We start from the raw sequence: 22,660 nt of genomic DNA, 5'->3' as shown, positions 1-22,660 counted from the left end.
TCCAGGGCCTTGACAGCCTTCCTAAAGTGTGATGCACAGAACTGAACAGAATACTCCAGCTGAAGCCTAACCAGTGTTTTCAAAATGTTTAGCATAACATCCTTGCTTTCTACTCCATTCCTGTATTGATAAAGCCAAGGATCCCATTTTTTTAACAGCCTTCTCAACTTGTCCTTCCACCTTCAAAGATTTGTACAACTACACCATTCAGGTCTTTCTGTTTCTGCACCTCCATTAAAATTGAACTATTTAGTTCATATTGCCTCTCATCATTCTTCCTACCAGAATGTGTAACATCTGGGTTGAAAATAATGACCAGCGAGTGCCCAAACTCCCAGTCTCTGCTCCCAGATGGTGAGGGCTCTACGGCAGGATTACTATTTCATAAATTCATACCAATATTCTCAATTAAGGCTTCTTAAATCCATCCTCATGATTTTTTTGATACTGCATCACACGAATGCAGAGGAGAGTACATTTGAACATATGAACATATGAATTAGGAGCAGGAGTTGGCCCCTCGGCCCCTCAAGCCTGCTCTGCCATTCAATAAGATCATGGCTGATCTGATTGTAACCTCAACTCCACAATTCTGCCTAGCCCCAATAACCTTTCACACCCTTGCTTATCAAGAATCTGCCTTAAAAATATTTTAGGACTCTGCTTCCACTGCCTTTTGAGGAAGAGAGTTCCAAAGACTCACAACCCTCTGAGAGAAAAAATTTCTCCTCATCTCAGTCTTAAATGGGTGACCCCTTATTTTTAAATAGTGACCCCTAGTTCTAGATTCTCCCACTAGGGGAAACATCCTTTCCACATCCACCCTGTCAAGAACTGTCAAGATCTTGTATGTTTCAATCAAGTCGCCTCTTACTCTTCTAAACTCCAGCAGATACAAACCTAGCCTGTCCAACCTTTCCTCAGAAGACAACCTGCCCATTCCGGAACCTGCATACTAACCTTTTGTAATTATGCACCAGGACACCTAGATCCCTCTGCATCTCAGAGCTCTGCAATCTCTCACCATTTCGATAATATTCTTTTGTATTCTTCCTGCCAAAATGGACAATTTCACATTTTCCCACATTTCCCATTTGCCAGCTCTTTGCCCACTCACTTAACCTATCTATATCCCTTTGTAGCCTCCTTATGTCCTCTTCACAACTTACAACAAATATTTAAAGTTAAATATACAAAAATGTCGTTTTCCTCATTATGTACCTTACTATATATTTATAAAGCCTCTGTTAGATATTTTGAATACTGTTCTGCAACCATGGAACTAAGACAAAGTAAAGCAGTGCCATTACAACTGATTACACATTCTTTATATGCCAATTGCCAGGCTTAACAGATGGAAAAATCTATCCCAGTGTACACATTACAGAAATTATATGATTAGCACACTCATGCACCAATCACTTGATTGTATGTAAAACAGGTGTACACTTCTACCTGCTCAAACTACAAGAAAAACCTAAAAAACACACACATTTTCTTCATAGCTAGAAAGAAGACACAGTATATGAGCAACTGCTCCAGGCCTAAATGCAATGTTTCAAGATCAGATCTCTGTTTTAATATCCACATCTCATGAATGAATAAATTAAAAAAGCTTACCACCCACCTTCAGTCGATTATTTACTATGTTGAACACCACTTGGAAGAAGCACTGAGAGTAGCAAGAGTATGAAATATACTCTGGGTAGGGCACTTCAATGTCCATCACCAAGAGTGGCTAAGTATTATTATCATTGACTAAACTGGTCAAGTCCTTCAGGTGACAGCTACCAGACTGGGCTTGAGGCAACAGTTGAAAGAACCAATATGAGACAATAGTCCACCTGACCTTGTCTTCAACAAACTATTAGTTACAGTTACAGTTTCGCCTATCTATGACAGTATGCCAAACAGAACTCCATAGACAGAGTCAAGCAAATCCAGAAACAACAGTCAGGTCAAGGTTCTGCAGTCCTGCCATAACCTGTCACAAAAAGTAATGGATAATTAAGCAACTAACAAAAGAGGATTCTTCATATTCATTCCCATCCTCAATGATGGCAGAGCCTAGCACTTGAGTGCAAAACACAAGACTGATTTATTTGCAACACTCTTTAGTCATAAGTGGCTAATAGAAGATCCTGACAAGCCTCCTTCTGAGGTCTTTTCCATCACCAATACCAATCTTCAGCCAATTCAATTCACTCCGCATGAAATCAGGAAATGGCTGACACACTGGATGCAAGGCTATTGGCCCCAGCAACATCCTGGTTGTAATGCTGAAGACCCATGCTACAGAACTAGCAGCACCTCTCACGAGCTGTTCCAGTACAGCTATAAGATTAGCACCTGCTCAACAATGTGGAAAATTACTCAGGGTATGTTCTCTCCACAACAAGCAGGATGAATCCAACCCACCCAATTACACCTTATCAGCCTCTTCTCAGTCAACAGAAAAGTGATGGGAAGAAGTTGTTTTCAAGTGACACTTACTCATCTATAACCTGCTCACCAATGCTCAGTTTGGATTCTGCCAAACATGGACACAAGAGCTGAATTCCAGCAGTGATTACCCTTGACATTAAGGCAGCATTCGAACAAGTGCAGCACCAAGCAGTCCTAGTAAACTGAAATCGATCGGGAGCAGGGGAAAAAATCTTGAATGGCTGGAGGCAGTCCTAGGACAAAAGAGGATGGTTATGCTTGTTGGAGGCCAATTATCTCAGCACCAGGACACTGCCGCAGGATTTCCTCAGGGCACTTCATCAATGACTATACTTCCTTCATAAGATGAGAAGCAAAGCTGTTTTCAGATGATTACATAGATGATAGGCTGACGTCAGCCTTCCTGCCCAGAGGCCAATTGAAGCCAAGTGGCCTATTGACAGCCAATTAAGGGCCTCTTCCCACCGCCGCTGGGATCTTGCCAGCAGCTGGGGTGGCCTCCGCCGTGTGGGGAGGATGCCTTGGAAATCGACATTTACGTTCGAGTTCAGCTCCCGTCCACCCACAGTAGAATTCCAGCCAGTGGGTAGGCACAGTAGAAACAAACTAAACACACTAAAAAACCTAAAATAAAATAACCAAATAAAAAAGAAAAAAGAAAAAAAGAAAAAATAACTAAACATAAAAACGGAGGGCCCACCATGCTCTGAAATTATTGAATTCAATGTTATGTCCGGCAGGCCCCACTCTTTCCCTGGTTATCCTCTTGCCCTAAATATACTTATAAAATACCTTAGGATTTTTCTTTATCTTGCCCGCCAATGTTTTTTCATGTCCCTTCTTCGCTCTCCTAATTACCTTTTTTAGTACCCCCCATCTGTAAATGGGGTTGACCCGCTCCGGGATAATAATCTGGCAGGGGCACAGGTTGTAGCTTACCCAGTGGTTTAGAGAGACTGAAAGAAGTCAAGGAGACAGAGTAGTTGCAGAAGAAGGTCTCCAGCATTTTCCCTCACTGTGTGGTGACCAAGTCCATGGCCAAACAAGCTCTGTCAGAAGTGGCTGAACTGGCAGTGCAGACAGATGACCCTACTGTCTGGTTATCCAAAATCTTCTTTGGGAAGTTAGAGGACCCAAAGGAAGTGTTAAACAGGTATTCCTTGGTTGAGGCTCAGCAAACTGACCCGGTGTTAAAAAAGTTAGCATAGACTGCCCAAACTGAAGCTGAAGCTGAAGCAGAGGGTGCCCCAGAGTGCGACTATTTAAAGAATGAAGTGCTGATGAGGAAGTGGAGACCTCCTCACAGACCTGCGGTGAAGAGTGGAAAGTGATTCACCAGATAGTAGTGCCGCCAAGGTACTGTAACGAAATACTAAGAACCGTCCATGAATTTCCAATGGCTGGACATGTCGGGATACGAAAAATCCAAGTCTGGCTTATGTATAGGACAGCATTTTGAATGGCCACAAAGATGTGGTGGACTTCTGTAAGACTTGCCACACATGCCAGGTTGTGGGAAAGCCCCAAACTGCACTAAAACTTGCACCCTTAATTCCCATTTTTGGGGAACTCTTCAGCAGAGTGCTGGTGAATTGTGTGGGACCCTTGCCGAAAACAAAATGGGCTACCAGTATCTTCTCACCATTATAGATGTGGCTACCCAATTCCCAGAGGCCATTCCCCCTAAGAACTATCCCTGCCAAGGTAGTGATGGAATAGCTAATCCAATTCATGACTCAATATGGGATTCCTGCCGAGACCTAGTCGGATCAGGGCATGAATTTCATGTCTGGTATCTTTCAAAAAGTCATGGGTAATCTGGGCATAGCCCAGCTAAAGTCCTCAGCCTACCACCATCACAAGGAGCTTTGGAACAAAGAAACATAGAAACACAGGAAATAGGAGCAGGAGTAGGCCATTTGGTCCTTCGAACCTGCAATGCCATTCAATACGATCATGGCTGATCATCCAAACTCAGTACCCTGTTCCTGCTTTTTCCCCGTATCCCTTGATCCCTTTAGCCCTAAGAACTATATCTAACTCTTTCTTGACTATATTTAATGATTTGGCCTCAACTGCTTTCCGTGGTAGAGAATTCCACAGGTTCACCACTGTCTGGGTGAAGAAATCTCTCCTCATCTCAGTCCTAAATGGCTTACCCCTTATCCTTAGACTGTGACCCCTGGTCCTGGACTCCCCCGCCATCGGGAACATCCTTTCTGCATCTAGTCTGTCCAGTCCTGTTAGAATTTTGTAGGTTTCTATGAGATCCCCTCTCATTCTTCTAAACTCTAGCAGATAGAAGCCTAATCGACCCAACCTCTCTTCATTCGTCAGTCCTGCCATCCCAGGAATCAGTCTGGTGAACCTTCGCTGCACACCCTTCATAGCAAGATAAGTCCTCAGATAAGGAGACCAAAACTGCACACAATACGCGATGTGTGGTCTCACCAAGGCCTTGTATAATTGCAGCAAGACATCCCTGCTCCTGTACTTGAATCCTCTCGCTATAAAGGCCAGCATACCATTTGCCTTCTTAACTGCCTGTTGCACCTGCATGCTTACTTTCAGCGACTGGTGCACAAGGACACCGAGGTCTTGCTGCACCTCCCCATTTCCCAATCTATCGCCGTTCAGATAATAATCTGCCTTCCTGTTTTTGCCACCAAAGTGGATAACCTCACATTTATCCACATTATATTGCATGTGCCATATATTTGCCCACTCACTCAAACTGTCCAAATCACACTGGAGCTTCTCTGCATCCTCCTCACAGCTCACACTCCCACCCAGCTTTGTCGCCTGCAAACTTGGATATATTACATTTAATTCCTCATCTATATCATTCATACATATAGTGAATAGCTGGGGTCCTAGCACTGATCCCTGCAGTACCTCACTGCCACTCGGAAAAAGACCCATTTATTCCTACTCTTCGTTTCCTGTCTGCCAACCAGTTCTCTATCCATGTCAGTACCTTACCCCCAATCCCGTGTGCTTTAATTCTGCACGCTAATCTCTTATGTGGAAAGGGTGCAGAGGAGATTTACTAGGATGTTGCCTGGTATGGAGGGAAGGTCTTACGAGGAAAGGCTGAGGGACTTGAGGTTGTTTTCGTTGGAGAGAAGGAGGAGGAGAGGTGACTTAATAGAGACATATAAGATAATCAGAGGGTTAGATAGGGTGGATAGTGAGAGTCTTTTTCCTCGGATGGTGATGGCAAACACGAGGGGACATAGCTTTAAGTTGAGGGGTGATAGATATAGGACAGATGTTAGAGGTAGTTTCTTTACTCAGAGAGTAGTAGGGGCGTGGAACGCCCTGCCTGCAGCAGTAGTAGATTCGCCAACTTTAAGGGCATTTAAGTGGTCATTGGATAGACATATGGATGAAAATGGAATAGTGTAGGTCAGATGGTTTCACAGGTCGGCGCAACATCGAGGGCCGAAGGGCCTGTACTGCGCTGTAATGTTCTAATTCAACATATTGGTCCAAAAAACCATCACATGCACATTCCAGGAATTCCTCCTCTACAGTAGTATTGCGGTTTGTCCAATCTATATGTAGATTAAAGTCACACATAATTACAGTTGTACGCTTATTGCATGCGCCTCTAATTTCCTGTTTAATGCCATCCTCTACATCACTACTCCTGTTTGGGGGTCTATCTACAACTCCCATCAACATTTTCTGCCCCTTGATATTTCTTAGCTCCACCATACAGATTCCACATCAGGATTCTCTGAGCTAATATCCTTCCTCACAATTGTACTGATTTTCTCTTGTACTAACAACGCTACTCCACCTCCTTTCCCTTTTTGCCTGTCCTTCCTAAATATTGAATGTCCCTAGATGTTCAGTTCCCATCCTTGGTCACCCTGCAGCCATGTCTCCGTAATCGCAACTATATCATATCCATTTACATTTATTTGCGCAGTTAATTCGCCTACCTTATTGCGAATAATCCGCGCATTGAGACACAATGCCTTTAGGCTTCTCTTTTTCACATTCATGGTCATCTTAGCATTATTTCGCACTATGGCCCTATTTGTTTCTTGCCCTTGGTTTCTGTGTCTTCCACTTTTGCCTTTTTGCTTCCTGTCTTTCGTTTCTATCCTTGTTTCCTCCTGCTCAGTCTCCACACTCAGGTTCCCATCCCCCTGCCATTCTAGTTTAATTCCTCCCCAACAGCACTCGCAAACACCCCTGCGAGGACATCGGTTCCGGTCCTGCCTGGGTGCAAGCCATCCCGCTCGTACAGGTCCCACCTTCCCCAGAACTGGTCCCGATGTCCCAGGAATCTAAATCCCTCCCTCCTGCACCATTTCTCCAGCCACGCATTCATCTGGTCTATTCTCCTGTTCCTATTCTCACTAACATGTGCCACAGGAAGTAATCCTGAGATTACTACCTTTGAGGTCCTTCTTTTTAATTTAGCTCCTAACTCCTTAAATTCATCTTGCAGGACCTCATGCCTTTTTCTACCTATGTCGTTGGTACCGACATGTACCATGACCACTGGCTGTTTACCCTCCCCCTTCAGAATGTCCTGCAGCCACTCTGGGACATCCTTGACCCTAGCACCAGGGACGCAACATACCATCCTGGAGTCTCATTTTCAGCCAATTACAATTGAATCTCCTATCACTATGGCTCGCCCAGTCTTCCCCCCACCCCCCACAACTCCTGTGCAGCAGAGCCATCCGTGGTGCCATGAACTTGGCTGTTGCTGCTTTCCCCTGGGAGGCTATTCCCCCCTCCAACAGTATTCAAAGTGATATATCTGTTTGAGAGGGGGATGGCCACAGGGGACTCCTGCACTACCTGCCTACTACTCCACCTGGTGGTCACCCATCCCCTTTCTGCCTGTGCAGCCATTACTAGTGGTGTGACCATCTCACTAAACATGCTATCCACAACGTTCTCAGCATCGCGGATGCTCCACAGCGAATCCATCTGCAGCTCTAGCTGCGCAATGCGGTCAGCCAGTAGCTGCAGCTGGACACACTTTCTGCACACATGGTCGCCAGGGACACTGGAAGTGTCCCTGATTTCTCACATCGCCACGGGCTGAGCTCTCCTACCATGACTTACTCTTAGATTAAGCTCCTTAGTTACTCCCTTTAATTTAGAGTGCTAATTACGGGAGGGACCTTATTCCACTCCAAACATTACCTACTACAATCTAAAGTCCCTACCTTTACTTTTACTTCAGCTACTGAAAGTAGTAAAATAGGGTAGAAATACCCACCTGTTCCTACTTACTGCCTCCCCTTGCAACGCGTCACTTTCTGAACTCATGGAACTCTCTCGCTGTCCCTGTGAGAGTGTGTGAGAGTATGCCTCTTTTAAGCCGCTGGAAATCCCGCTCGCCGGTGCTTGTCCCCTCGCAGGTCCGCTTCGGTCTCGCTCTTTCCCAGTCCTGTCACAGCCTCTTTTAAGCTGCTGAAACTCCCACTCGCCAGTGCTTGTCACCTCGCAGGTCCGCCTTGGTCTCGCTCCAGGTACCACCAGGCCCTAAACACAATGATCAGGGCTATGAGTACCCCCATGACTGGGACAAAGGGCTGGGACTTTTCCTATTTGCCACCAAGAACTCATCCAATGAGTCCATCAGCTTAAGTCCCTTTGAATTAGTTTATGGACATGAGGTGAGAGGTCCTCTTAAAATAATAAAGGAGAGGTTTTTGGGACACAGGGATGAGCCTTCCATGTTAGACTACATTTCCATGTTCGGAGAGTGGCTCACAAGAGCCTGTGCAGGTGGCTCAGGAACACCTAAAAACCTCCCAGACAGTTATGGAAAGGTAGGCAGATAAACATGCCAAGGCCAGAACATTTTAGCCCGGAGACCATGTTTTAGTACTACTCCAAATACAGGGTGAATCCCTGAAAGCTCGGTTCAGTGGCCCCTATAGAGTAGTGAAGAGAACTGGCAGGGTGAATTATTTAATTGACACCCCAGGTCATAGGAAAAAACAAAGGCTGTGCCACATTAATATGTTAACACAGGATAACAGCTGTGAAGGGGACAAGCAAGCCCAGGTCTGTCAGGCAGTCAGGAAGGAGGAGGATGAAAAGGACAGTGAGGGTGAGTTACAGGGAGGCCTGGAGACTTCCCAAATCGAACTCCCTACTGTCCGGGTAGCCAACATTGAAATGTGAGGAAAATTTGACAGTTACTCTTTTATTGAAACGCAGAACAAGGAGGACCCCAAACAAGACTACTCACAGCATTTAAGGAAACCTGCAGGGACAAACCAGGGTGCACAACCCTAACCCTACACGATATGGATGTAGGAGAGACCCCGCCCATGAAACAAAATCCCTATCGACTAGGTCCCAAGAAACTGACCCTGGTTCTGTAGGAAATTTGGTATATGCTGGGAAACAAGCTGATTGAGCCCAGCCAGAGCAGCTGGAGTTCTCCAGCTGTGTGGTGCCCAAGGCTGATGGCTCAACAAGGCTCTGCATTGTTTACAGGAAGGTTAATGCAGTGACTTACACAATTCCCACCTGGAAGACTGTATTGATAGAGTAGGAAATGCCCCCTACATAACCAAGATAGACTTGCTAAAAGGATACTGGCAGGTTCCCTGAACACCCTCAGCCAAAGATATCTCAACTTTTGTCACCCTAGATGGCCAATTCCAGTGCCGAGTGATGCCCTTTGGATTAAGGAATGCCCCAGTCACCTTCCAAAAGCTGATGAACCAAGTAGTAGCGGGCCTACCCAATTGTGTAGTGTACCCGGATGATTTGTTAGTGTACAGTGAATCCTGGGGGGAACCACCAAGACCAGTTAGAAGCCCTCTTCTGAAGGTTACAGTCAGCTGACCTCGTGGTAATCTTGCAAAAAGCAAGTTTGCTAAAGCTCAAGTAACCTACCTAAGGCATGTTGTAGGTCAGGGACAAGTGCTGTCCAGAGCAGCAAAAGTACAGGCGCTGGTGGATTTTCCTGTCATGTCCAAAACGGAAATAATGCAATTTTTGGGGATGTGTGGGTTTTACTGCAAGTTTGTCCCAAACTTCAGCACTGTAGCCACCCCCTGACAGACTTACTGCAGAAAAGATCAAAGGTAGTGTGGTCAGAGAGGTGCCATACAGCTTTTGTGAGGCTAAACGCCATCTTAACCAATGAACCAGTGCTTGTGGCTCCAAATTTTAATAAACCATTTAAAGTGGCATTTGATGCTAGTGAACAAGGGGTAGGTGCTGTTCTGCTCCAAGATGATGAGTCAAGCATTAAGAGACCAGTTGGGTGCTTCTCCAAAAAATTAAACCGACACCCAAAGAGGTATTCCACTGTGGAAAAGGAAATGCTGGGAATGTTGCTAGCTCTCCAGCACTTTGAGGTCTATGTCCAAAATGGATATAGGGAGACTATAGTCATAGCCCTTTAACTTTTGTGGAAAAATTCAAAAATCAAACTGCAAGGCTATTTCAATGAAGCCTGCTTTTGCAACCCTACCACTTAAAAATTACCCATATTGCAGGAAAAAAAAAGTGATAACTGACGCTTTATCCAGAGTCTAATTCAACACAGAATCAAACCAGATGAAAATTAAACCAGAACGTAGCTACGGCAGTGTGAGATTAAGAAGTAGGTGTTTGAGGATGAATGTGTGTGTACAGTTTTTTAAAATCTATGACCTTATAATGAAATGCTTCTGTCGTCACATTTCATTCCGCATAGTGTGGAGGTGTCATGAACATGTGCTATGCCAAATGTTGATTTTTTTAATCCATCAGTTGGAAATCTGAATTAAACTTTAAAAAGAAAACAGGAGACTAACAAGTGATAAAAGGATCCCTGCTAGCAACTAAAGTGGCCATGGCAACTTGCATCTAAATACTTCACATACCGAGGTATCGAGGTGGAGACGAATGTCTGGTTAATCTCCCACCAGAACAATGGCTTGCAAATTTTGAATGAGCGCTGCCTGATCTCCATTAACAAGACAATCAACGCCACCTTTAAATATTAGCACTGGTGGAGAAGAACCTCAAAGGGTAAACACTGAAACAATGGGACCCAAGTGAGAAATGGTTGTATTTGCTGACAGCACAACCACTAGGTGGTGCAGTACTTGCACATGCGTAAATGCAGGCTCTTCAACTGGAACGTCAGTGTCTGTGACGTTCAGGCAGCTGCCAGGATTAAAGATGGTGCTGCTCAATTTATCACAGGAAATGCTTATGGCTAGATCGTTATAGCACAACTAACCTTACATTAAGTTGGATGGAAGCCCAGTAATATGCTACTATGTAGTTCTTGGATACTAACTGTAATCCTCAGATCCAATTAATATTCCAGTAATCCTATTAAATACAAAAGGAATTTTATGATTGAATTTCCATTGGAAGATAGTGAATTGTCACCCCGATAGATGGAAAAGAAAATCATGCAAGTATAAAATGCGCTGCCAATTCATTATGTGATTTGTTTATATGACTGACAAGGACTGGTTTCACCCAAACGCAGCTACTTGCTCCCGCCCCACTGGCTGCTCTCCCCCCTCGGCAACTCACTTTCTCATCCTTCTCCCCACTGGCCGCTTCACCACCCCCTCTCCCCCGCCCCCTTCAGCCGCTCGCTCCAGATCTCGCTGCTTCCCACCCCTCCCCCCCGCCACCCCTCAACTCCAGGCCGATTATTCCCTACTCGTGCCACTCCACTCTCCAGCTGCTCGCTCCCCCCTTCCCCCCTCCGCCCCACTCCAGCCATGAGCTGTAGGCTGCGCCGTTTCCCTCCTCTCGGCCACTCACTCCCATGTTTCATCAGTCTCCACACGCCGCACGAAGAAGCAAAGTGGGCCGCAAGGGGCGACGTAAGAGTGAGTGGCCAAGAGGAGGGAAGCGGCACGGTCCTGATCTAGCGGCTGGAGTGCGGGCGTGGGGGGGGGGGGTGGTGTGAAGTGGGAGCGAGGGCCGGAGACTAGGGTGGCACAAAGTGAGGAGCAATCGGCCAGGGGAGTGTGGGGAGCAGCGAGGTCTGAAGCGAGTGGCTGAGAAGAGGAAACGTCGAGGCCTGGAGCAAGTTGCCAAGGGGGGCATCAAGCTCCAGTCTCAAAGTCTCCCATTCAGCCGCTACCTCCAGCCGAGTGGGGGGCTGGATACCTGATGACGCTTTATCGTGCATGCGCTAAGGTGGGCCAGGCGCGGATACGTGATGACGTAATCCCACACATGTGCCACTTAGTCCTGGCAAGCTGTAGCTGCGCATGTGCACAGCTTGTGGCACTTTGATGATGTCATCGGGCCACTGCGTTGTCGGGGATCACTTTGGTGAGAAATTAGAATTCTTAGACTAATTAAGATGCAAGAGAGAGAATACGCTAGACCATCATGTGACAGACTCTCCATCTGTGTGGAAAACTTGCAATCTCTTCTTTCTACAGCAAACAAGCACCTGAGTTTGACAGTGCAGGACCCAAGTGGGGGTCTCTCTCTCTCTCTCTCTCCAGGCAGCGTTGTAGGTTTGAACCCTGCCTGCTAACTGCAAAACATCCAAGTCTATCATTGCTGCAGACAGAGACCCCGATGAGAAAACAATCTACGTCATTGTCTCCAAGAAAACCCTGAACCAGGTGGCCACCTCTACCAGCCAGAAACCTCAAGACAATGAGTTCATCTGGAAGACAACTGAATTATCAGACTGCACAGACTGTATATTCATTTGTTTGTTCTGGTCTCTAAACCAACCAATCTATCCTTCTTCACTCTGTAACCTATTTTTGTGTGTGTGATTCTATTGCATGTGTGTGTGGAAATTTGGAGTGTAGTTTATTGTTTTACTTAGATCGCATTTTGGTTTTAAGTACAATAAAATAACCTCTTTCTTGTTTAAACTCCATTGGTTCTTTTCTGATCATAGCACATAAAAGGGTTAAATGCTCATTGATTTGGTAAACTTATCCACTATTTAAAAGAAAAAAAACCCTGTTGCGGTCAAACAAGGAGGGACAAGAGGGGAGCCTTTTGGTCCCTCCTGACCTGATCATAACAAGAGTATGATGAAGCAGAAAAAAAGTGAGTATGATGGATATCAAGTTGATAATACAAGTGAGAACCAAGCTGAATATAAAAAGTTCAGAGGGAAAGTGAAAAAGAAAATAAGAGACAAAGAGAGTATGAGGAGACTGGCAGCTAACATAAAAGGGAATCCAAAAGTCTTCTATAGGCATATAAATAGCAAAAGGATGCTAAGACGGGGAGTCGGGCCTGTTAGGGAGCAAAAGGGGATCTATGAGTGGAGACAGAGGATGTGGCTGAGGGACTAAATGAGCACTTGGCATCTGTCTTTGCCAAAGAAGATGCTGCCAAAGCCATAGTGAAAGTGGAGAAGCTGAGATACTGGATGGATAAAAATTGATAAAGAGGAGGTATTAGAAAGGCTGGCTGCACTTAAAATTGCTAAGTCACCAGATGGCATGCATCTGAGGATAAGGAGGGAAGTAAAGGAGGAAATTGTGGAAGCACTGGCCATAATTTTACAATTCTCCTTAGATACAGGGGTGGTTCCAGAGGACTGGAGAATTGCAAATGTTAAACCTTTATTCAAAACAGGGTGTAAGAATAAGCTAAGCAACTACAGGTCAGTCAGTTTAACCTCACTGGTAGGAAAGCATTTAGAAATGATAATCTGGGACAAAATTAACAGTCACTTGGCCAAGTATGGATTAGTTAAGGAAACACTGCAGCCTCACAGCTCCAGCGGCCCGGGTTCAGTTCTGGGTACTGCCTGTACGGAGTTTGCAAGTTCTCCCTGTGTCTGCGTGGGTTTCCGCCGGGTGCTCCGGTTTCCTCCCACCTCCAAAAGACTTGCAGGTTGATAGGTAAATTGGCCATTGTAAATTGTCCCTAGTGTAGGTAGGTGGTAGGAGAATGGTGGGGATGTGGCAGAGAATATGGGATTAATGTAGGACAAATGGGTGGTTGTTGGTCAGCACAGACTCGGTGGGTCCAAGGGCCTGTTTCAGTGCTGTATCTATAAATATAAAATATAAAGCCAACATGGATTTGTTAAAGGCCAATCATGTTTAACTAACTCGATCAAGTTTTTTTGAAGAGGTAACAGAGAGGGTTGATAAGAGTTGATGTGGTATACGTGGACTCCCAAAAGGTGTTTGATACAGTGCCACATAATAGGGTTCTCACCGATGTTGAATTCCATTGAATAAAAGAGACAGCGGCAGCATGGCTACGAAGTTGGCTGCATGGCAGAGTAGTGGTGAACAGTTGTTTTTCAGACTGGAGGATGGGGCTCCCCAGCAATCGGTACTAGGACCACTTTTTTAATATATATTAATAACATAGACTTAGGTGCACAGGACACAATTTCAAAATTTGCAGATGACACAAAACTTGAAGCATTGTGAGCTGTGAGGAGAATAGTGATAGACTTTAAGAGGACATAGACAGGCTGATGGAATGAGCAGACATGTGCTAGATGAAATGTAATACAGAAAAGCGTGAAGTGAAGCATTTTGGTAGGAGGAACGATGAGAGGCAACATAAAATAAAGGGTACAATTCCAAAGGAGGGCAGGAACTGAGTGACATGGGGCATATGTGCAAAATCTGTTGAAGGTGCCAGAGCAGGTTGAGAAAGCAACTAAAAAGAAATAGTGGCCCTGGATTTTATATAGAGAGGCAAAGAGTACAAAAGCAAGGAAGTTATGATGAAGCTTTATCAAACATTGGTTCGGCCTCAGCTGGAGTACTGTGGCCAGTTCTGGGCACCACACTTTAGGAATGATATGAAGACTTTCGAGAGGGTTCAGAAAAGATTTACGAGAATGGCTCCAGGAATGAGGGAGTTCAGTTATATGGATATATTGGAGAAGCTGGGGTTGTTCTCCTTCGGGAAGAGACTGTTGAGAGGAGATCTAGACAGAGTAGACAGAGAGAAACTGTTCCCATTGACGGATGGGTTGAGATCAAAAGGACATTGCTATAAGGTGAATAACAAAAGAACCAATGGTAACAAGAGGAAAAATATTTTTACCTAGGGAGTAGTTAGGATCTGGAATGCACTGTCTGACAGTATGGTGGAGGCTGATTTAATCATGGCTTTCCAAAGGGAATTGGATATGCATCTGAAGAGAAAAAAATTGTAGGGCTATGAGGTAAGGGCTGGGGTGCATGTGCTGTTTTTAAGAGATGTTAAACCAATGCCCCATCTGCCTTCACAGGAGGGCATGAAAGATCCCATCACACTTTTTCAAAGAAGAGCACAGGATTTCTCCCCAGTTACCTGTCCAATATTTATCCCACAACCAACATTACTAAAGCAGATTATTTGGTCATTATCACATTGCTGTTTGTGGGAGATTGCTGTGCACAATTGGCTGCCATATTTCCTGCATTACAACAGTGACTACATTTCACAAGTCCTTCACTAGCTGTAAAGCCTTTAGGATGTCCTCAGATCATGAAAGGTGTTATATAAATGCAAGTTTTTCTCTCTTTCACTGGTACTCATTAGGAGTCATCCATAACATCTATAAAAGGCATTTCTTGCCCAGTATCATGAATAATCTTCCAAACATTGGGCTTAAACAACCTGAAGGTCCACAGTCAGATGTGGTGACTGTAGTAAAATTATTACAGAAAACACCACCATGGTCATATACTCAAAACGTGAGAGGTCCATAGATTGTATAGCAGAAGATTATAAAATAAGCATGGTAGGCATATATTTCACTAAAAGAAAGAATCTAATAACTTTCGAACAATTTTGCATTTGTCCCCCTCAGTTTCTAATTACACAGGCTAAGTTTAACAAAAGCACAGTTGCTGATGTGACAAAAGCACAAGATAACTTGATGATGATTTACTAGGTTACGTTTTATGAACTTGCAGTCCTAGCACTAAACTTTGCATGGAATGCAGATCAAGATTTTCACTAGAGCCCACAGGATTTTTTGCCCACAGGAGTTTTCATCCACAGAAAACAAACACCATGTATTAATTTCCAATATGAGTTATAGATGGGCAAAACACTGCACCAGGAGTGCAAATTGGTAAAATCTACCCTATTGCATCATTTATTTATTTTTTTATTTTTTTTATTTTTATTTAGAGATACAGCACTGAAACAGGCCCTTCGGCCCACCGAGTCTGTGCCGACCATCAACCACCCATTGGCGGCACAGTGGCGCAGTGGTTAGCACCGCAGCCTCACAGCTCCAGCAACCCAGGTTCGATTCTGGGTACTGCCTGTGTGGAGTTTGCAAGTTCTCCCTGTGTCTGCATGGGTTTTCTCCGGGTGCTCCGGTTTCCTCCCACCTCCAAAAGACTTGCAGGTTGATAGGTAAATTGGCCATTGTAAATTGCCCCTAGTGTAGGTAGGTGGTAGGAGAATAGTGGGGATGTGGTAGAGAATATGGTGTTAGTGTAGGGTTAGTATAAATGGGTGGTTGTTGGTTGGCACAGACTCGGTGGGCCGAAGGGCCTGTTTCAGTGCTGTATCTCTAAATAAATAATATACTAATCCTACACTAATCCCATATTCCTACCACATCCCCACCTGTCCCTCTATTCCCCTACCACCTACCTATACTAGGGGCAATTTATAATGGCCAATTTACCTATCAACCTGCAAGTCTTTTGGTGGTGGGAGGAAACCGGAGCACCCGGCGAAAACCCACGCAGACTCAAGGAGAACGTATTTGAAATATACCATTATGAGTCCAAGTGATGCTTCCTACAGATATGAGGTTGTTTTAATGGGTAGAACTGCAGCAATATTATGTCTGTCATACAATTCGTGGTGGAAGACAGTGAAATAGCAAGACTGGGCAGGATGAAAACATTTATGGCAGAGAGTTCTATATATATAATGCGCGGCTCAAAGACAGGTGTGGTAGAAGTGGGTTCCGCTTCGTGGGGCACTGGCACCAGTACTGGGGAAAGTGGTGACTGTACCATTGAGGCAGTCTACACCTGAACCATGCTGGAGCTGGTGTTCTAGCGAGCCGCATAACTAGGGAAGTAGAGAGGGTTTTAAAATGAATAGTGGGGGCAAGGGATCAAATTTGGGAAGATATGGTAAATCAAGGAATAGAGACAAGGCAAGAGAGAAAGGTATTAATATGGGAAATGACAAACAGACTGTGACAGAGTGTCCAAATCTAAAAGTAAATAAACAGATAAGGCTAGAGGTTACAATAATAATAAAAGGACAAAACTAAAAGCTCTGTATCTGAATGCACGTAGCATTCGAAACAAAACCGATGAACTGAGAGCGCAATTAGAAATAAATACAGTGACATGCTGCAGGATCACATAGATTGGGACCTGAATATTAAAGGGTACATGGCATTTAAGAAGGACAGGAAGCTAGGAAAAGATGGAGGGGTAGCTCTTTAATTAATGATGGTATTAGCGCAATAAAGAGGGATGACCTAACTTCAGGACACCAGGACGTAGAAGCAGTTTGGGTAGGGATGAGAAATCGTAAAGGTAAGAAGTGACTTGTGGGAGTGGTGTACAGGCCATCTAATATTAACCACACTGTAGGATGAGGTATAAAGGAAGAAATAATGGTAGTTTGTTAGAAAGATACACCGATAATAATGGAGAATTTTGACTTACATATAGACTGGAAAAATCTAGTGGGCAGAGGCAGCCTAGATGAGGAGTACATAGAATGTTTTCGGGATAATTTCTTGGAACAGTATGCTCTGGAGCCAACCAGACAGCAGGCTATACTCGACTTGGTATTGTGCAGCAAGACAGGATTAGTTAATGACTCCATAGTTAAGGCGTCCTTCAGTAGCAGCGATCATAATATGATTGAAATTTACATTCTGTTTGAGGGAAATAAGAGTGGGTCCAAGACTAGTATTTTAAACTTAAATAAGGGCAATTATGAGGGCATGAAATCAGAGCTAACTAAAGTGAACTGGCAAATTAGGTTGAGGGATAGGTCAACAGAGTTGCAGTGTCAGACATTTAAGGGGATATTTCAGAATACACAGAATAGATACATTTCAATGAGAAAGAAAAATTTCAAGGGTGGGACCCGCCATCTGTGGTTAACTAAAACAGTTAAAGATAGTATCAAACTTAAATAAAAAGCATATAACTGCACAAAGATGGGAGGCAGGTCAGAAAATTGGACAGAATATAAAAAACAGCAAAGAATGACTGAAAGATTGATCAGGAAGGCAAAATTAGAGTACGAGAGAAAGCTAGCTAGAAACATAAAGACAGATAGTAAGAGTTTCTGTAGATATTTGAAAAGGAAGAGTTAACAAAGTGAGCGTTGGTCCTATAGAAAGTGAGTCTGGGGAATTAATAATGGATAAAAGGAGATGGCAGATATTTTTCTAAGGTCTTCACTATACAGGATACAATAACATCCCAGTACTAGCTTTAAGTCAGGAAATGGAAGGGAGGGAGGAACTGAAGAAAATTACAATCACCAGGGAAGTGGTACTGAATAAATTGTTGGAGCTGTGGGCTGACAAGACCCCGGGTCCTAATGGACTTCATCCTAGGGTATTAAAAGAAGTGGCTAGAGAGATAGTTGATGCGTTAGTTTTAATTTTCCAAGCTCCCCTAGATTCGGGGAAGGTTCCGTTAGATTGGAAAATAGTGAATATAATTCCTTAATCCAAAAAGGGAGGGAGAAGAAAGCAGGAAACTACAGGCCAGTTAGCTTAACATCTGTCTTAGGAAAAATGTTAGAAGCTATTATTAAAGACATAATAGCAGGGCACTTAGAAAAGTTCAAGGTAATCAGACAGAGTCAACACAGTTTTGTGAAAGGGAAATCATGGTTTAACCAATTTATTGGAGTTCTTTGAGGGAGTTACATGTGCTGTGGATGAAGGGGAACCGGTGGATGTATTGTAATTAGATTTCCAGAAGGCATTTGATAAGGTACCACATTAAAGGTTATTGCAGAAAATAAAAGCTCATTGTGTAGTGGGTAACATATTGGCATGGATAAGAAGATTGGCTAGCTAATGGGAAAAAGAGAGTAGGCATAAATGGGTCATTTTCTGGTTGGCAAGATGTAATGAGTGGTGTGCCACAGGTATTTGTGCTGGGGCCTCAACTTTTTACAATTTATCTAAATGACTTAGATGAAAGGAACGAAGGTATGGTTGCTAAATTTGCTGATGACACAAAGATAGGTAGGAAAGTAAGTTCTGAAGAGGACATAAGGAGGCTACAAAGGGATATAGGTAGGTTGTGAGTGTGCAAAGTCCTGGCAAATGGAGAATAATGTGGGAAAATGTGAAATTGTCCATTTTGGCAGGAAGAATAAAAAAGCATATTATCTGAATGGTGAGAGATTGCAGAGCTCTGAGATGCAGAGGGAACTGGGTGTCCTAGTGCATGAATCGCAAAAGGTCAGTATGCAGGTACAGCACATAATTAGGAAAGCGAACAGAATATTATTGTTTATCTCGAGGGGAATTGAACTGAAAAGTAGGGAGGTTATGCTTCAGCTATGCAGGGAATTGGTGAGACCACATCTGGAGTACTGTGTACAGTACTGGTCTCCTTATTTAAGGAAGGATGTAAATGCGTTGGAGGCAGTTCAGAGAAGGTTTACTAGATTAATACCTGGAATGGGCGGGTTGTCTTACGAGGAAAGACTGGGCAGACTAGGCTTGTATCTGCTGGAATTCAGAAGAGTAAGAGGCGACTTGATTGAAACATATAAGATCCTGGGGGGTCTTGACAGGGTGGCTGTGGATAGGATGTTTCCCCTTGTGGGAGAATCTAGAACTAGGGGTCACTGTTTAAAAATAAGGGGTCGCCCAATTAAGACAGAGATGAGGAGAACATTTTTCTCTCAGAGAGTTGTGAGTCTTTGGAATTCTCTTCTTCAAAAGGCAGTGGAAGCAGAGTCTTTGAATATTTTTAAGGCAGTGGCAGATAGATTCTTGATAAGCAAGGGGGTGAAAGGTTATCGGGGGTAGATGGAAATGTGGACTAATCAGTTCATCCATGAACTTATTGAATGGCGGAGCAGGCTCAAGGGGCTGAGTGGCCTACTCCTGCTCCTAATTCATTCGTTCGTATGTATATGTAACGAGGTATCATCCAGGACAGTATTCACTTTGGCACAGACGATTCTCTCAGCTGATAAGGGTAGTAATCATATTTTCCTGACACTCCCACTTACCTCGTTCCTCAACTGAACTCGTGAGGTCAATCTCCAGAGGGCAAAGTTGCGTGCTGCAGCTGAGTTAGGTGAAGAACACACCCCATCAGCATCAGCACTATGGTGAATTTGTGGGCAAGTGATGCACAGGGCCTCTAGGTGGTTACAAACTGCAACATGGTCCTTTGTAATTTTCTTACATTTGCACCAACTGGTTTTTAACATCACAAACAGCTGTCAGAAACTTGCAACTTCTGTCTCCAACTGGTAAACGAGTTGCACAGTAATTTTCAGGTGTCATTCTTCTGCTGGAAAAAATTCTGATATATAACATTTTGTCTCCTAAAAATGGCATAAGTATGCTACTTACATCTATTTGTATCTAATTTTCAGCTCTGGAGGAGACTGAAGGAATATTACAATATTTCACATGGGCACAAATGTGGGGCTTTTTTCAACCACAGCTGCATCTTCTTTTAAAGTGACAATGGCTTTGTAAAAGTTTAGGAAACCTTTGTTTTCCTATTTGTAAACAAGTACACAAGTGATATAAATCATGATGACAGCATTTCTCCAAGTAAAAATGACCCAATGGCTGTTCTCACTCCAAAACATAAAGATGTTTTTGAGTATTTTTTTGGGAAGACAGAGCCCTTTAAATGGTCATAAATCCAAGGATATCCATTCTCTTCCCTCATTATGCAGTAAAGCTGTATGATATTTGGAAAGAGTTTGACAGGCCTGAGAGCACTATCTATCATTCCTTGGGAAACACCAACTTAAAAAAGCACAAATACTAATTTTAATACAGAATGAGAGGAAAGAGAAAAGACAACATACGATGGGCACAGATGCTGCTTCTTCTTCGACTTTCCTTTCTTTGAAGACTTATCACTGGACATGCCTTGTTCAATCCAAAAACAGAAGGCAACAAAGAGAAGGGATATCTTGATCAGCTCCATTCTTACGTTGACTGGTCCGGCACAATGCTAATCTGGAACAGGAAAAATGTTAGCAAATATTAATCCTTTCCAAGAACTCCATTTTGCAAATGACAAAATAGAGAAACACTAGACAGATTTAATCATGTATGTGTCCATGTTAGATTGTGTGAACAAAATTGATGCCCCAACACCCAAACCCATATTGATCACCAGACAGCAAAATTATAGTGCTGTCACACGACCCCTTTCTAACCTATCTTGGATCTGATATCCAAGACCCCATTCATTATTTTTTTTAAAAGCACGTATTGTTTATTAAGTCTCACCGATACTAAGAACCCGTCCAGTTTTTTTTCAAGATCTGTACGATGACATTTCTGTTCGAATTTTCAAAGATTTTAAAAGAAATGCAAAACGTTAAGCACAAGATTCTTAGAAATTGTGAAGTAATCCGAGCGATGCATGTTTCATATATTGCAATTTTTTGTCATGGAGCACGTACACGTGAATAATATTTACACTGCAGGTCGAAAAAGAAGCACATTACAGAAATACTGCGCCTAAAAGTCGCTGCATTGTTTTCACACCGATTTCAATCGGTTTTGTAAACAACAAATCTCCAGAACATCGAGCCGCATCCGGCCAGAGCCTGGAGGCTGTGGGGACCGTGACCAGCACAACATTGAACAACAAAACCACAGGCGATGGCGACTGGACAGCTCTTCTCTTACCTCACAGCCACACAGCGACATTTGTGGGACCTGTTTTAAAAAATAATAATAATTTTGGATTGTTCCAACTCACCTTGAATGTCGATACGAAATCTAAAACGTAAGAGATCTCTGGAATCCCCCAGCGTGTGTCTTGTGCTTGCTATCCATCAGCGACTCAGCGCTGGACTTTGACAGCACTGACACCTCAGAAAAGACAAGCCAGCTACAGCCTCACTGCCCTGACCTCAATCCTCCCCCACTGCATTTTCAATCCGTTGCACTATTAACACATCGGCCAGTATTATTTTGTTAAAATGTATTTTGTGGATGATACTGTTTCTCAAGATGGAGGAGCGTTGTGTGCACTTGCTACATGCGCAGTAGTTCCGTTTCTTGCAAATACAGCAGGGAAAGAGGCAAAGCTGCGAATGGCATCCAGCTTCTTGATCAGTCATTCCTTTCCTCTGCCTTGTACTTCATCAAAGGGTTTTGTAAAATATAAAACGTGAAGGAACATTATCAAATGTTGATCACTGGCACTGTGCTGTTTCATGGTCTTCGCGGCATTGCCCTTAGGCCCTTTTCCCACTGCACTAATCTATATCCACTTGCACCAATTCTTGACGTGAAAAATAAATCCAACAGTGGCATGACTACATTATAACATTATTTTGATATGCATGAACTGCACTCGAGTATATAGTTGCCTCTTCAACATAGGGCTGAGCTTCTCAGAATTCAGCTGGCACTGGTAACAGAGAATTTGCTGTATTACAGTGTTGGTAATATCATGGAAGCATTGTTGCACTCTTCATGAATTCTGCACCCAAGTTCTCATGACCCACAGTCATATATTTGATATAAATATCAATTTTATCCCCCATAACATTTTAATTCCATCACTCTTTCGGGTAAGACATTTGGGAGTTACAATTGAACATCCGTGGGGATGCTAAACAGCTGCTAACCCATGGGTTGTCTGTAATCTCTGCACGATATTCAATTCTATTGATGAATAAAATGATATTGGTGATAACTGGGGAGAAATCCTGTGCTTTTCTTCGAAATAGTGTCATGTATGTTGTATGACAGTCGGAAAATGTGATTTTCCACCTGTTTTGCATCACTGCCCATGTCCAATTTCACCTGCTCGGTATCCCAACTACCCTCAACATGAAAAAAATTCTCTTAACCTCTTTTCTTCCTTCTTTTGGCGATAATCTTAAATGTATGATTCACAGTCAAAGGAAATAGTTCTTTTGGATTTATCTTTCTCATAATTATAAACACCTTTTTTTATCTCTCTGAATCTGTTTTACAATGAAAGAAGCATCAGTTTCTCTTGTCTGTCCTCATAACTAAAGCTCCTGATTTTCTTTTCCTTCTTAGGAGTTGGGCATTGCTGGCAAGGTCAGAATTTATTGTCTA

General features: G+C 43.5%; 1 protein-coding gene across 2 annotated transcripts in view; it reads right to left on the bottom strand.

Annotated features, from left to right (window-relative positions):
* glrbb (glycine receptor, beta b) overlaps positions 1 to 21,571 on the bottom strand; it is a 228,714-nt gene extending 207,143 nt beyond the window's left edge. The window contains exons 1-2 of one of the 2 annotated variants that reach the window (XM_068022517.1): positions 21,324 to 21,571; positions 20,416 to 20,569 (exon numbers count right to left, since the gene is read on the bottom strand). In XM_068022517.1, the coding sequence (XP_067878618.1) occupies positions 20,416 to 20,537 (122 nt within the window). In that variant the 5' untranslated portion in view covers positions 20,538 to 20,569; positions 21,324 to 21,571. Of the gene's footprint in view, positions 1 to 20,415; positions 20,570 to 20,845; positions 20,929 to 21,323 lie in introns of those variants that run through there. The other variant, XM_068022600.1, reaches the window with a different exon arrangement.
* Positions 21,572 to 22,660: the final 1,089 nt, after the last annotated feature.

This window comes from Heterodontus francisci, chromosome 1 (genome assembly GCF_036365525.1).
Source record: "Heterodontus francisci isolate sHetFra1 chromosome 1, sHetFra1.hap1, whole genome shotgun sequence".
Lineage (NCBI taxonomy): Eukaryota > Metazoa > Chordata > Chondrichthyes > Heterodontiformes > Heterodontidae > Heterodontus > Heterodontus francisci.
The sequence above is the reverse complement of the archived record's forward strand: the minus strand, read 5'-3'. Positions and strand labels throughout refer to the sequence as shown.